General features: G+C 46.6%; 1 protein-coding gene across 1 annotated transcript; it reads left to right on the top strand.

Moving 5' to 3' along the window:
* Window positions 1–15,354: 15,354 nt before the first annotated feature.
* On the top strand, window positions 15,355–16,831 carry LOC125536111 (myb-related protein Hv33-like). The gene is made up of 2 exons (XM_048699248.1): window positions 15,355–15,670; window positions 15,859–16,831. The coding sequence occupies exon 2, from the start codon at window positions 15,897–15,899 to the stop codon at window positions 16,581–16,583; it is 687 nt and encodes a 228-aa protein (XP_048555205.1). The 5' UTR covers window positions 15,355–15,670; window positions 15,859–15,896; the 3' UTR covers window positions 16,584–16,831.
* The last annotated feature ends 217 nt before the right edge of the window (window positions 16,832–17,048 follow it).

Below are 17,048 nucleotides of genomic sequence, written 5' to 3'. Positions count from 1 at the left end.
CTTATCTCAATTGAAATTGTTTTGGTTAGGGTTTAAAATGGTTCAAGTTTGAATTTAATTCAAACTTGAATTATTTTTACTCCCTTTAAAAATCTCCAAACCAATTTTGTTAAATAGAGCACATTTTCAGGATCATGAGAATATTTTTATATTTCTCTAGTTCCTCTTCTTTTTTCCCTGCTCTTCCCTTTTGTATTTCTGCCTGTAGTAATGGAAAAAGATTTTAGAGAAGGGAATAGAAGAGAGGAGAGAATAAGAGCTAGCCCGCTGGCCTCCTGGGCCTCCCAACCTCCCATGCCGGCCACCCGAGGCCATCCATTCCCGCAGCCCAAGCCCCCTTCTAACCCTAGGCCCACCTAACCCGCTAATCTAGCCCCAATCCCGATCGATCCCCTCCTCCTTGTCTCCCTGCTCGCGCCGCCAGGAGAGAGCGCCCGCGCCCATTGCTCTCATCGCCCGATCCGTTCTCTCCCATCTCTCCCTCCTCTCTCTCTCCTCGCAACGCACCAGAGGAGGATCCCCGCGCCCGATTCCCCAGTCCCTCGTCCGGATCCGTCAAGCCCCGCCGCCTCCTACTGTTTTCTTCCCTTGCCGGAGCTGCGTCAAGTCTTGTCGCTGCCCTGCTTCCTCGTCCTCGCCGTCGCTTCCCTACACCTCTAGGCGCCGCCCCCGCAGCCCTCTCCATCGAGCAGGATCAGGAGCGCCACGAGGACGCCCACCTCGACCGCGCCTGGGCTGCTTCTTCGCCCTCGCTGCTTGCCCGCGGGCCACGCGGCCTGATGCCGGCCTCGCCGGAGCACGCTGCCAGCAGCAGGTCGCCGCCGAGCCATCTTGCCAGACACCCGTGCCGGAGACCTACTCGTCGCCTCCCTGCAGCCTCCTTCTCGTCGCCTGCATCGGTCCCCGCTGCTTCTCCGGGGTATGGAGCCATGGACGTCACCTACTCGTCTTGTCCTCCGCATGCGTGCATGCCGTCGCCATCCGTTGACCTCCTGAGGCAGAGTCGTGCAAGTCCCTCGATGCCCTTTCAGTTCATCAAGATCGCCAAGTTCAGTGGGGCGCCAAGTTCCTCTCCGATGCGTGTACGACTACCGTTCCCTGGATTCGTCAAGTACCATGTCCATCGCGTTCCGTTTCATCACCGTCAAGGCCGAGAGGACGCCAAGTACCAGGACGACGAGGACCGCCAAGTTTGTCTTCCGCCGTCTCCGAAATCGTCAAGTACCACTATGAGATGTGCAACTACTTCCATGACGAAACGAGAACAACTACCGCCGTTGAAGGCCGTCAAGTGAACATCTAGCGACAACGTGTACGACCTACTCCGTGAACGTGTACCACTACGCCCGGAGGCATCGGATCCGGCAAGTCCAACAACGACTATGCTCAACTACCCACGACCCCGAACGTCTACGAAAACGTGTACCGCTACCCCCGCCCAAACGTCTTCAAAACATGTACCGTCAACCCTCGAAGACCCGTGGACGGCAAGTTCCTTGTTGACCCCGAACACCTACGGAGTGTGAACATCTACGAAGCGAGAACGACTACTTCCACTACCGTCGTCGCGAGAACGCCTACTTCCCTCTATGAACTTGATCCGTTCCGATAATGCACGCGTCGAAAGGTATAACCCCGAGACGACGCCCGTGAACGAATCAATGCATGTTGTATGAGATGCACCCTTGTTCGCCTCGAGTCCGAACTGTCGGTGCACGTTGCCCCTCTTTTGCCTTGCCACCGACATGTGGGACACCCGGTATCCGGGATCTCTCCCCGTCACTCTTGCAAGTTTCGCGCACCCACACTTGTTCCTTTGCACTAGCATCTCATTTGAGTTGCCGGATCTCCGGAATGTTGCCATGGCATCATTACCGTTTCGTCATCGTGGCACCCCTTTCTTTGTACCACGGTGACAAATGCTTCATAAAATGCTCTTATCAACATTTTCATAATTATTGCATAAAACTTACACATGTCATTCGCATCATGATAATAACATTTAAATGTTTAAAAATTGTTGTTGCACCAAATTGATAAATGCATATGGGGATTTACCGGAATTGTTGTTTGTTGTTCCGGCCTCATTTAAAATTGCCTAGTTAGGTTGTTATTCATATGCTTCACCCCCTTGCCATGTTAATCAACATTTAATATTGTTGGGTACATAAACGAGATCGAACTAAATAACTTGAATGTGGTGTTCCGTCAATATGCAACTCGTTGCATATTGAGCTCCACTTAATTTGTAGGATTGTTTGTGCACTTTGCCATGCCATGTATCATTAAACCAGACATGCATCATACTTGGTTGTGCATCATGCCATGTTGTGTGATGGTTGTTTACTATGTTGTTTGCTTCTTTTCGGTGTTGCTTCTTCGGGTTAGTCCCGATAACGTCGCGTTTGTGAGGATTCGTTCGACTCCGTCCGTTTGTCTTCTTCATGGACTCGTTCTTCTTCCTTGCGGGATCTCAGGCAAGATGACCATACCCTCGAAATCACTTCTATCTTTGCTTGCTAGTTGCTCGCTCTATTGCTATGCCTATGTCGCGATACCTACCACTTGCTATATCATGCCTCCCATATTGTCATGCCAAGCCTCTAACCCACCTTGTCCTAGCAAACCGTTGTTTGGCTATGTTACCGCTTTGCTCAGCCCCTCTTATAGCGTTGTTAGTTGTAGGTGAAGATGGAGTTGGTTCCATGTTGGAACATGGATATTTTGTTGGGATATCACAATATCTCTTATTTAATTAATGCATCTATATACTTGGTAAAGGGTGGAAGGCTCGGCCTTATGCCTGGTGTTTTGTTCCACTCTTGCTGCCCTAGTTTCCGTCATATCGGTGTTATGTTCCTTGATTTTACGTTCCTTACGCGGTTGTGTTATAATGGGAACCCCTTGACAGTTCGCCTTGAATAAAACTCCTCCAGCAAGGCCCAACCTTGGTTTTACCATTTGCCACCTAAGCCTTTTTCCCTTGGGTTCTGCAGACTCAAGGGTCATCTTTATTTTAAACCCCCCTGGGCCAGTGCTCCTCTGAGTGTTGGTCCGAACCGAGTAGACTGCGGGGCCACCTCGGGGCAACTTGAGGGTTGGTTTTACTCGTAGGATGTCTCATCTGAGTGTGCCCTGAGAACGAGATATGTGCAGCTCCTATCGGGATTTGTCAGCACATTCGGGTGGCTTTGCCGGTCTTGTTTTACCATTGTCGAAATGTCTTGTAACCGGGATTCCGAGTCTGATCGGGTCGTCCTGGGAGAAGGAATATCCTTCGTTGACTGTGAGAGCTTGTGATGGGCTAAGTTGGGACACCCCTGCAGGGTTTTGAACTTTCGAAAGCCGTGCCCGCGGTTATGGGCAGATGGGAATTTGTTAATGTCCGGTTGTAGAGAACTTGTAACTTAACTAAATTAAAATGCATCAACCGCGTGTGTAGCCGTGATGGTCTCTTTCCGGCGGAGTCCGGAAAGTGAACACGGTGTTGGAGTTATGCTTGAGCGTAAGTAGTTTCAGGATCACTTCTTGATCATTTATAGTACACGACCGTGCTTTGCCTTCTCTCCTCGCTCTCTTTTGCGTATGTTAGCCACCATATATATGCTAGTGCTTGCTGCAGCTCCACCCCATACCTTTTCCCTACCCATAAGCTTAAATAGTCTTCACCGCGAGGGTGTGAGATTGCTGAGTCCCCGTGACTCATAGTTTACTTCCAAAACTAGTTGCAGGTGCCGATGATACCATGCAGGCGACGCAAACGAGCTCAAGGAGGAGCTCGATGAAGATCGTGTGCGTTGAGTTGTTTCATTTCCAGTTGATCAGTAGTGGAGCCCAGTTGGGGCGATCGGGGATCTGTAGCATTAGGGGTAGTCTTCTTTTATTTTGGTTCTGTAATCGGACCTTGATTGTATAGTAATGCTATTTTCATGTATTGTGTGAAATGGCGTTTGTAAGCCAACCCTGTATCTCTTTCTTATTCAGTACATGGGATGTGTAAAGATTACCCCTCTTGCGACATTGCCTTCAATGCGGTTATGCCTCGAAGTCATGCTCTGACACGTGGGAGATATAGCCGCATCGAGGGTGTTACAGGTAGTACAAATATAACTACAAAGGAACAATGCAATGTCATCTTGTATATTTCGTTCATGTTTTCATGCATCATTATGGTGGGATTCAAGTCCTGAAATCACCACTCAGGGACCCATTTCAATCCTTATGTGTTTGGTGCCATATCCATGCTTGATCATGGTTCAGAGTCTGTCCCTCTTGTGCATGCTAAGTTCCCCATTTCTGAATAATACAAACTAGTCTAATTTAGGCATCATCGTATTCTCATTAGCTACTAAAAAGATCTTAGAAATAACAGTACATGATATTTGAGTTGACGTGCGCAAACTCTATTGGTCGGTCCTTGTATGTCAGGAACTTGAGTAGGTGTAGCTGCGAGGCTGTGGGTGTTACAATAGTAGAGATGCGTCCACATCAATTCTAGAAAGCACAGAGTGATAGAGACACGGAGATGAAGGTGAGAGCAACCACTAGTGCAGAACCGGGCAATAGCACCGGTTCGTAAGGCCCTTTAGTGCCGGTTCAAGTTTCGGCACTAAAGGCCCCCCCTTTAGTACCGGTTCAGCACGAACCGATGCTAAAGGGGAACCACGTGGCACGAGCCAGCTCCGGGGGCCGGGAGCCCTTTAGTACCGGTTGGTAACACCAACCGGTACTAAATGGTTGTGGGTTTTTGTTTTATTTTGTATTTTTCAATTAAATTTGTGTTATCAATTTAATTTAGGATTGTTTTACGTTATAATGAGTTGTAGTCATCATCATCATCATCATCGCATATTAATAAATAAATAAATAAACTCTAGCTAGCTAAAAATCATCGTAGTCGTCTAATTACCACTATTTAATCATCATAGTCATTACCGCTAGCTATCTAATCATCATCAACGCTGGCTAGCTTAAAGAGGAAACATTCACTTTGTAACAGAAGCAAAGATATCATCAAGTTCAACATAATCATCACCAACATCGAAGTTCAGGACACGGACATGAGACAAGTACTAATTAAGAGCATGAACTAGTAGCTACTGATCCTTCTGCTCCCTCTCAGGTAGAATAGCATAGAACATGTATAGCTCTCCTGATTCATCATACTGGAGCATGCAGATGAATCTGTCTCCTAATCTTGGGTAGCGCTTCTCCTTACTGCCCCTTAGTACTTCTCTGCGATCGTTAACAATTTTACTCCAATCTTTCACTATTAAGCATTCTTCGCTTTCAGAAATCCTGAATGCACTCATGTGCAATGTAGGAAATCTTGGTCGTAAGCTAACCATTGACATGCGACCTTTTGTCTCGATCCACTGAGGCACAACTATCATCGGAAGTCCCTTTTGAACAACATCGTATAGTAATTAATATACTAAGCAATGAAAGTTTAGCTTCAAAAATAATGTATGCAAAAGATGCACTAATTAAGGACAAATATTTAAAATCTTATCATCTTTTGATTATAGATGTGACCGTAGTTCAATACAATCACCATTGGTCGCACGTTTTGAGTACTAACATTTCTAAGTTTAGGAAAAAAATTTGTCTTGACAGTATTAAGATCCTCAAGCCATGAAACATAATGACTTATCTCCTCGCAGTTTAGTTGAGCCCCGGGGCAGTAGTAGGTCCTGTCTACCAAGCGCCGGACATGTTTGCTTGAACCGAAATAAGTTGACAATACAAATTAGTTGTCAACTATTTTTGAATAAACTGTATGAAAGACATAAACATATGCATGCATGGTTGAGAAAAACTCACCAAATGGTAGAACTGGAGGCGTTTGCACATCGACCCAGATGTCTATATTACCTTCAATATCATCTTCCGGACGAATATCAAAGGTGATAACCATATCAGGCTCAAATGCATAAGCCTTGCATAGTGCTTTCCAAGTTTTGCATTCAAAATGGGTGTATGTGTCTCCATTATATAATTTGACGTTGAAAGTATACCCATGCTCCGTCTTAAAGTAACTCTCTTTACCTCCATATCATCTATAGCACTAAAACCTATCTTATCCAAGACAAAAATTCTTGCATGGCAGGGGATGCGCTAGTAGAATAGTGAAAATTTAAAATTATAAGTTGAAGCAAATGAAGCATAAGTTGTCCATTCAAATAATAATTGACAAAGTGACTTACTGTATCAACTTCGAATGTCTCATCCAGCTTGATGCTGAAGCGCCTACCATCAACAAGGAAATTTTGGTCACACAGGCCGCGCTGGTCTTCACAGTGTTCGCACATAATAAAATCTTTTTCGTCGTCAGATGACATTTCCTATGTTCATATAGGTGAAACATTAAACACCTATATCTAGCCAAATATATATTCATCTAACATTTGACATTAATATACCTAACTATATATTCAATTGACATTACTATATATTTAACTTTTCTATCTAATTCATCTAACATTCGACATTAATCTAACATTTATATAAACTCAAAATATATAAAAATTAAATAAACAGAAAAACTCATTAACAAATAATATTTTAATTAGATCATCAAATCTCATATACCTAAATTTTCTTACTAAAAATAAACTAGTTATATTAATTATTCAACTAGTTCTAATCTCATATACCTAAATTTTCTTACTAAAAATAAACTAGTTATATTAATTATTCAACTAGTTCTAATCTCATATACCTAAATTTTCTTACTAAAAATAAACTAGTTATATTAATTATTCAACTAGTTCTAATCTCATATACCTAAATTTTCTTACTAAAAATAAACTAGTTATATTAATTATTCAACTAGTTCTAATCTCATATACCTAAATTTTCTTACTAAAAATAAACTAGTTATATTAATTATTCAACTAGTTCTAATCTCATATACCTAAATTTTCTTACTAAAAATAAACTAGTTATATTAATTATTCAACTAGTTCTAATCTCTAGTTCGACAATTTTTCTATCTAGCTAGCTAATTCATCTAACATTCGACATTAATCTAACATTCGATCATCTAATTAACTTTTCTAAAAAACAGAAAATAAGTAAAAAAAATGTGTGTGTGTATGTGTGTGTGTATGCATGTGTGTGTATATATACGTATATGTGTGTACGTATGTGTGTATGTATGCGTGTGTGTGTGGTATATGTGTGTGTGTGTGCGGCCCCGTACGCCGCCGCCCCGTACGTACGAGCGGGGGCGCCGGTGTGTGTGTGTGTATGTGTGTATGTATGTGTGTGTATGTGTGTGCGGGAGCGAGAGAGAGACGTACGGCCGCGGCGATGACGACGGACGGCGGCGGCGTTCGGGGCGGCAGAGCGAGACGACGACGACGACGGGCGGCGGCGGGGACAGCGACGATGACGACGGACGACGGTACGGGCAATGGGCGGCGACGACGGGATCGAGCGGCGCGCGCGGCGGAGGTTGGAGACGAAGTGGGGAAATGAAACTGAAATTTTCGTAAGTGCTATATATATAGGATGGGCCTTTAGTACCGGTTCGTGGCTCCAACCGGTACTAAAGGCCTATTTTCGCCAGGCCAAGCGGCGGGAAACGAAGGCCTTTAGTACCGGTTGGAGCCACCAACCGGTACTAAAGGGGGGCCTTTAATACCGGTTGGAGCCACCAACCGGTACTAAAGGCCTTGCGCTGCCACCCCAAAGTTTGTCCCACCTCGCCCGGCGCAGGGCAGCCGCACTGGTTTATAAATCCAGCCGCGGCTACCTCTTCGAACTCCTCTATATAGCAGGCTTCTCGGCCTAATTAATTAGGGCACGCTGCCCTGTGAGCCTGCTGGCCCGCCTGGGCCTGTATTTGCACACCCTAGGTCTGGCAGGCCCACTGGGCAGCGTGCCAACAAATTTTTATATAGTTTTTTCTTTTCTGCATTACTTATTTTCTTTTATTTATTTTTGAGTAGTTTTTTATATAGTTTTTTCTTTTCTGCATTATTTATTTTCTTCTATTTATTTTTTTCTGGAAATTGAATGCTACATACTGAACAATTAGGTAAATGACCGAAAAACAACAAATGATGTCAGAACATGTTGGAAATTGATGACGTCGCATTAAATGCTGCATACTGAACACAAAAGAAGTCCGGAGTTTAAATAAGTTATTAAAAATAAAAAAGAGGTGCAATGCTGGTTAATTTGCTTCAAGCCTTTCGGAATAGTGTAGACTGCACTGCACAGAGCTCAGTGCAATCTATGCTATTCCGCAAGGCTTGAAGCTAATCAACATGGATCACAAGATAGTTTGGTAAAATTGCATTAGTTGTAAGTCTAGTTAACATGGATGCTTATGATGCAAGAGCAATAGCAAAAGTGAAAATTTGGCACAAATAGGTAGTTGTGTAACTAAAATAGGTAGGAGGAGAGATCGATAGCTCTTATGTCACAAAAAAGAAGTTGTATCAAACTTTTTACGTCGGATCTAGAACAAACCAATCGGTATCGCCATCATACAGCCCAACCGTTGCTCGTGATGCATATATATGCATATCAAATGCACGGTTGGACGTATGATGGCGTATCCGAATGATTTGTATTCAGTCGATGAACTGGTAGATGTATGCAGTCGATGAACTGGTAGATGTATGTAGTCGATGAACTGAAAGACTTATGCAGGGAAGGCGAGAGGTGGGCTATATATAGGGTCGTCTGGCTCACAAAGTGATTGTGGTAGTTTTGATCCAACGACTCACATGAGCTAGGAAGAAACACACCCTTGATCCAACGACTCGCAAGAGCTAGAAAGAAACACACGATCCGTGTGATTCTTCCTGATTGGTGGGATGCACATTAGTACCCACTCCGTACTCCGAAACCCTGATACTCGGAAAGAGTTTGTCCAGTTTGTACACGAAGTGCGTCCAGTTTTTGCCGTGACCCTCTCTACTCTTTCGGGCATGCTATGCGGGTGATATGATGATACCATGCCAAGTTTCAACATTTTCAGGATTCATTTTGTAGTGATTTTTAATTTCACGGTCATTTAGCTCTCTAAACAATTAGGTAAATGACCGAAAAACAACAAATGATGTCAGAACATGTTGGAAATTGATGACGTCGCTTTAAATGCTGCATACTAAACACAAAAGAAGTCCGGAGTTTAAATAAGTTATTAAAAATAAAAAAGAGGTGCAATGCTGGTTAATTTGCTTCAAGCCTTTCGGAATAGTGTAGACTTCACTACACATAGCTCAGTGCAATCTATGCTATTCCGCAAGGCTTGAAGCTAATCAACATGTAGATGAGCATTGCAACTCTTCGTCATTGTCTGTGCACTCACGGCTTATAAACCGCTCATACTCCCTCTCTCTTGGCGAGGTGGGACTAAAAACAGCTTGCCATAACCTCATTAGTAATGGTTCGTGGTACGAACCGGCACTAAATGGTGATGGTGGGGCCATAGCCTGACCGCAGGCTGACACAGCCTCTTTAGTACCGGTTCGTGGCATGAACCGGTACTAAAGGTTCGCCACGAACCGGTACTATTGATCACTGCCACGAACCGGCACTAATGTACACATTAGTGCCGGCTCTAATTCAAACCGACACTAATGTGCTTCACGTTTGACCCTTTTTCTACTAGTGAACCTTCAATCGAGCCAATGACATGGTCGACCGTAGCCTTAATGGTCCAAGTGAGACACCACCGACCCAAAGCCAATGATGATGCAGTCGGCCACGACGATGATGACACATGCAACACGAGGATGTGGATCAACATCCGACGAGGTTAGCTCATAGTTTGATTTAGGTTTAGGGTTTGGTGGTGGAGGACGCATTGGGCGTTGGTTGTAGAGAAGATAGGACACCTCTTTCCCAACTATGTCCATGCCCTCCGTCCCAAGACCACACCAGAAGGATGGTCGGGGTGACAATGAAGTGAACCGGTAATGGAGGCAAGCGGCACAACAATCACTCCAGTCACAAACGTTTAAAGATGATAACTGGGAAACTGCCTGCTAGCGAGTTGTCCATGAGGTTATCCAACTGCAATGGAGGTAGATCGACGAATATGAAGGCAAATCCAATGACAGTGAAACCACCAAAGATAGAGAGGCCACCAAACATGGCCATATTCGACAGTGAAGTGCATGCTCTCACAACCGACCTTGTGGGAGTTGTGAGAGTAAAGGGTATGTTACGATTGCTACTAAATTCTATCCTACTAATTTGTTGTTTTGGTCGTGGCCAAAATGTTGGTTCTTGTTTGGATGACTGTCAACTTTTAAACATGCCAAAACTCCTTTTGGCAACTCTATTACATTCTTTTAAATAATGTCGACCTCATGGGCAAACAAAATCTTGATAGGTTAAATTTGGGTACAAACCAAATATAATCACACCCTAAAAACTCCCACAAGGGCAATGTCGAAACATCAAAGCTCCTATACCGTATAGTGTTCCATTTTTTTGAACATAGTATAATTGCATATGCTTACTCATAATATTTTACTCTTATGAATGCACACACACACATCCTATCCTTATGACCATAGGAGTTTTGTAGTCGGTAGAAACGTCTCCTCACAGTGAACGATTATCATTGAAAAATCTGAAATAAATCTAAAAAAAATGTGAGCATCAGCGACAAGTTTATCCCTTGAATCCCGGTAGGCTGGTTCCACAACAAGAACATAGTAAAGTTACCTGATGGAACAAACCGCTGTTTGTTTAATTTCGTAGCTAGCTGATTGAACTTCCCGGGATATACTATTGAAGAGTCTTTTTTGATTAGTCCCTGGAATTAGAAAAATTCCTACGACTTCTGAACCAAACACCACCTAAAGACGAATAGGCTGAAAGTTTTCTCGAATAAAAAAGAACGAGCTCACTGTTCCTGTTCATTTACTTTTGGAGACACAGACAACACACAATTCCGTCCGGGCGCGGCAAGCGTCCCAGCCCAGTTATCTGAAATTATCATGTCCCAACTATTATATATTGTGAGTATCAGGTATCAACACGTGGATGGTATCTCGGATATACTCCCTCCGTTTCGAATTATTTGTCTTGGATTTGTCTAGATACGGATGTATCTAGACTTATTTTAATGCTAGATATCTCCGTATCTAGATAAATCTAAGACAAGTAATTCAGAACGGAGGAAGTATTTGCATACAAGAAGATAATAGCATGAACATATCTGCACGTATCAAAGGTATTTTCCTTGAGTCGCGGCGTACAGTACTACTCTTGTGCAGTGGGTGCGTACTACGTGGAGGGGCGACATGTGTACGCGCGGTTTAATGCATGCACATGTAGCTGCAGGATTTCAAGCTACCGGTCCCCGGGGATTTCTATACAGTCGCCTCATCAATCGATCGTGCTGCGGTTTCGAACGTGGAATAGTAGTTTAGTTTGCACACACATGCATAATGACCAAGGGAATAATCAATTACGCATTTCAGAATGATATTTTTGAGAATTCGCGGGAAGCATCTCGGATTGAATTGCTTGCGATCGTGTGTTTTTCGCGCAACAGAGCGCATACCAGTATATCGCACACCCTCCCTCCATCGTCACGCCACTTTCTCTAGTCTCCACTACTATGCATGCTTATATTTACACATGCTACATGTAAGTTAATCAAATAATAATACGTAAAAAAAATCAAAAATTCTATATGAAAACACAAAAATAATATAATATAACTATGCCGACGTCAAAGCCGTCGGCATAGCTGCGTCCAGGGGGCAGATGGTTGGCGCGCCGCGGATGGATGATGTGGCGTATATGCCGACCATCAGCATACATGTTGGTCGGTGCGCTTCAGATTGATGGCGTGACGTGCATATCTATGCCGACGGCCGTCCGTCTCTACCGTCGGCATAGTCTGAACGTCGTTAGTCATCCGTCACGAGGGGGGTTGCCGGGCCCATGACTATGCCGACGGTCCATGTATGCCGAAGGCGGCTGTAGGCGTACGCGCAGGTAGGCCGACGGTGCTTCTGTGCTGACGGGGGCCGTCGGCATAGATCCGGATAGCCCGACGGCCTGGACTTGGCTGTCGGCATAGCACGGAGTAGGCTGACGGGGGCCGTCGGCATATATTCGGCCGTCGGGGTAGTGCCATGTTTCGGTAGTGACTGCCCTTCTAAGTTAGTCGACGCTATATATTAAATCATACAACTAGCTGTCGTTGTGTCAACGTCACAGCTCGGCCTCCTCCGTGCCAGAGGCGACCCTGTAGATTTACCCCGTCCGCCGGCCCGTTGTTCGGCGCCACCCAACGTCAAACGTTCCACAGCAAATCCGCTGGCTCCCTGCCAATCTCCCTCTAGATCCATGAACCACGAAAAATATCACCCCCAGCTTGGTCCTGGCACATGCTGTGATTTCGCCCCCTCCCTCCTCCCCTCAACCCTAAATCCAAAGCGTGACCTCTTCGGCGAGCTTAGGTGTCGACCGGCTCATCCCATCTCCGCCGTCCATTCCGCTCCAGTATGTGGACTCCGCTTCACGTCTCAATCCAAATTTCCAACGAAGAAGGTGCAGACAGGGCGAGTGCGACAAGTCGACGGCGGCTGACGCAAATGGCGCCGGGCCGTTCGTACGTAGCGTGAACCCAACATTTCATGCAAGCAGGCGTGAGCACCACAGTGAACCCTGTCGGTATGTAGCGTGTAGGGGCACGTGTGCTATAAACACTCTTTGTCACGCGGTCACTATTCGCTGGCGACCGGCTCTCTGCCAGGGAGAATGATCTACCGGACGATCTGCTCCATATAAAAACCCTAGGTCGCTGTGGCCGGGATCGCGCGCGCGCACACACACATATTAGAGTAGGCTAACAGGATTGCTTCATATAGGCCACGTAGCTAGGAAAAGCGAACGTTAATGGTATGTGGTTATCATTGCCGCGCCCTATTATCCACACATGATTTGCTGTAGTGTTGATCCCCAGATTAAATCTCTCGTGTCACAGGGGCCATTTGGCCTTTTCTTACAGCTCCTACTTTCTTTGAACCCAATCTTCACCCTAATTATAGGATCACTTGCTACAGCCTACAGGTAGCCTCCGTACGCATCAGCCTACAGGTAACCAGTAGTACTACCTGCGTATGCTGAAATACATGTCGGCTTCAGTATGACTAACCCATTTCCAATTTGATTGCTTATAATCTCTAAAACATGCAATTTTAAGTAAGCATAGATAACCACGTGACACATGTGGTAAGTAATCCAAACAACTAAAAAAAAACATAGATACGTATATTTCATGACGGATTTAGTGGTACCTATCTACCAATTCGACACTACCAATGGATGTTGGTGTTTCTTTCACATCTGTACGTAGACAAACTTAATAAAAAAAATATTGATTGAGGCACATGTAGTCTAGTGTGACATGTATATCGACAGGAGTTGAAGGGGTTATGCACGTAAGCGTTGCATGACCTACAGAAATATTTTGACGGCGTCAATAAATGTTTGCGATTCTTTCTGTGTGCAATTTAAAAATGCTTACTTGACCGCGACATTATTGTAAAATGACACATCTATATTGAAGGAATTGAAGGGGCTACGTACGTAACTGTTGTGGTTGATATGCGTGGTGGAATAGAATAGATGCATTACACGATTAGAGACGATGGATAGGACATGTCTGTTGCCATGCCCGTGCTAGCTTATCAATTGCTTGCTTTCCAGATAACTTGGAGTTATTTATCCAAAACCACCACATTATAGACTAGGGTAACAGATCAGTACCACATTTGAGGCAGGGCACAAAAACTCACCAACAATGGGGCTAATCTGTAACGCGAAGCACCGACGCTGCGTTTTAGTCCAGAAAACAGCGAATCCGACAGGTGGGTCATGCCTGTCGGGCTGAAGTGGCAAATACCAAGCACACAGAAAAACTTTGACTAGCTGAGGTGGTAGATGAGCTGTGGGCCCCGCCTGTCATTGACTACATGGTCATCTTCATCCCATCTCTATTTCTATGGAGCATTGTGTCGAGCAGCTTGTGCGCGGCGAGCCATCTCTGCCGATGCAAGTCGAGAGCTCCACGGGCAAGGCGAAGGGGAAGCAGCGGCAGGACGAGTACTACCACCTCGCCAAGGAGCAGGGCTACCGAAGTCGTGCGGCCTTCAAGCTGCAGCAGCTCGACGATTGCTTCCGGTTCCTCCCGCCGGCGCGCGCCGTGCTCGACCTCTGCGCGGCGCCGGGGGGCTGGATGCAGGTGGCCGTCGCCCGTGCCCCCGCCGGCGCCTTCGTCGTCGGCGTCAACCTCGTGCCCATCCGCCCTGTCCGTGGCGCGCACCGTGCTCGACCTCTGCGCGGCGCCAGGGGGCTGGAGCATGCACGCACACAATCACAGAGAACTCCGGCGCCAGAAGAGAGGAGAGAGAGGAGAAAGAGACTAGTCAACCTGCCCACGTGGATTTTTTTGCCACATCATCCTGACAGGCAAGCCCCACCTGTCGGTTTCACTGTTTTCTGGGCTAAAACGCAGCGTCAGTGCTCCGCGTTACAGATTAGCCCTATTGTTGGTGGTTTTTTGTGCTTTGGCTCAAATGTGGTACTGATCTGTTACCCTAACCCATAATGTGTGATGGTTTTGGGTAAATAACTCGATAACTTGCAGCACCAAGAAGTGATCCTAACGCAAAATGAGTTCCATCCAAAGTCCCACGGGGCCGGCTAGGGCTAGGGTGCATGCAATGCAATGCATGCAGCATCTATCTGTGTGGTGGTAGTGGAGGATGCAAAGGTGTCAAGGTGAAAAACGATTAAAGCGAGGGAAAGATGCGGAAAAGCACTGCAGCTGGGTGGACAGTTACGAGACCAAATCTCTTTGTCTAATCAGCCCACACACACGACTAAGGTTTTAAATTTCAAACCTTATCAAAATATGCGAAATTTCGGAAAATTGGTATATTTTGGACATTACTTCGGATTTTGAGATTTTAAATTTTACTTAATTTTAATGAATTTTAACATAATTTAAATTTATTTTGAAATCAGTTTAAATCTGCGTTGAAATTTTGGCTTTAAAAATATTTTAGACCCTACTGAAATATGCGAAATTTCAGAGATTTCACTGAAATTTCGTTGCAATTTTCAACCCTGCACTCGGGCCAAAGATTTCACGACCAACGTATCTGCTCCGTCGGATGCGCAAAGGTGGATTCACTAGCGCTGAAAAGATGAGAGAGTATCCCCGCAAAAAAAAAGAAAAAAAAAAGATGACAGCGTACGCCGGCAGTAGTCTCAAGGGCGAGGCAAGCGCTACGCCATGAGAGCGACCTCCCACCTTCCGCCTTGTGGCCCCTTTTATGCTCTGGCTGGCCTCGCTTTGTCTTCCCTATATCACTCCGTCGGTCGTTCCTTCGTCTGTCATTACCGCCTCCGTCGGTCGTTCCTTCCTCTGTCATTGCCGCCATCGACGGCCGCCGCCTTCGGCTCGCGACGGCCGGCTAGCAAAGCTGCACGGCCGGCAACGCCATTGAGCTTGAGTCCGCGTCGTCTCAATCAGTCGGCGGCATGTCGAAGCGGCCGGGCGCGACCAAGAAGAGGCTGAAGCGCGGCCTCTGGTCGCCGGAGGACGACGAGAAGCTCATGAACCACGTTGCCCAGTATGGCTACGGCTGATGGAGCTGTATCGCCAAGATTGCAGGTACCGTACCAACCTATAGCCGCATCCCTAGTTCACTACGGCCACTCTAATATTTTATATCTAAATTAGAGACGGTTTCCTTTTATATGATGCAATTGATTGACAATGTTTTTTGTGTGGAGAACTAGTTAGAGTAGCAGTTTTGAACGGCCAAATGGATGGAATTAATCGTGTTTTAATCAATTTAGGCCTTGAGAGGTGCGGGAAGAGCTGCAGGCTGAGGTGGATGCACTACATGACGCCGGACCGAGGTGGGCCCTTCTCGCAGGGGGAGGAGGACCTCATCATCCACCTCCACTCCATCCGGGGCAACAAGTGGTCTCAGATCGCCGCGCAGCTGCCCGGGCGCACCAACAACGAGGTCAAGAACTTCTGGAACACCATCATCAAGAAGAAGCTCCGCCAGCGCCGCATCGACCCTGCCATCCACAAGCCGCTCGCTCACGCCGGCGCTGCCGCTGCCGCCACGCCCGTCACCCGCACTGCCGTATTCAGCGAGGCCGAGCTGATACTGTCGTCGCCCGTGGGGACGCAGCCCATGCCGCCCCTGGTGTCGGCGGAGAGCTACGTGTACAGCCGGGGCAGCATGGACGGCGCTGGCGGTGCGCACGCCGCGTTGGGCGGGTGCAGCGATGACGGCTCCCTGTCGTCGCTGTCGGGGTACAACAACAACCAGACGGCGGACTTCCCCGGGTACCTGGACGCGGACGCGCTGCACGGCGCGGTGATCCCGTCGGTGTGGAGCTCCAGAACGCTGAACTGGATGGCGGGCGTGAGCCCGGGCGGCGCGGTCAACACCAACGCCACCACGGACGAGCTGTGCTGCAACAACAACGACCCGGGCAACAGAGGCAGCGGGTTCGAGTCGTCGACGACGCAGAGCAGCAGCCACCACCACCTGCCAGATCAATGAGGACAGGCATCAAGCATGACACCGTCTTAACGCGAGAAGAACCCTAGGACCACCTTCTTTATCAGGCAGATCGGCAGGCCCTCACGCGGGCACCGCTGGCATCTCATCTGTAAACAGAGATCTCCACTAGTAGAAAAAGGGGCTTTCATTCGGGTCTGGTCAGCCCATTGAGCCCTGCTCCAGTGCTTCCCCCTAACCTAATTTCGGAGGGGTATTTTTGTCTCCGCCAAATTGTTTTTTTCCTGACCCGTCACAGCCCAGATCCAAGCCCTGTCTAGCTCTGTATAACCCAGAACGTATACGTACAGTACTCTGGTCCGAAAAAAAAAACATCACACGACCCATGTCCACGTAAGACCTGCCGAATCCAATCATTCACGCGAGCAGCTCCATCAATCTCGCGAGCATTGACGCAGCTCCATAAGTCACGTAGTAGATCTCTAGCGGCGGCTATCTCGTCGCCGG

Source organism: Triticum urartu, chromosome 2, assembly GCF_003073215.2.
Source record: "Triticum urartu cultivar G1812 chromosome 2, Tu2.1, whole genome shotgun sequence".
Classification (NCBI taxonomy): Eukaryota; Viridiplantae; Streptophyta; class Magnoliopsida; order Poales; family Poaceae; genus Triticum; species Triticum urartu.
Note: the sequence above shows the minus strand (reverse complement) of the source record. Positions and strands in the feature narration are given on the sequence as shown.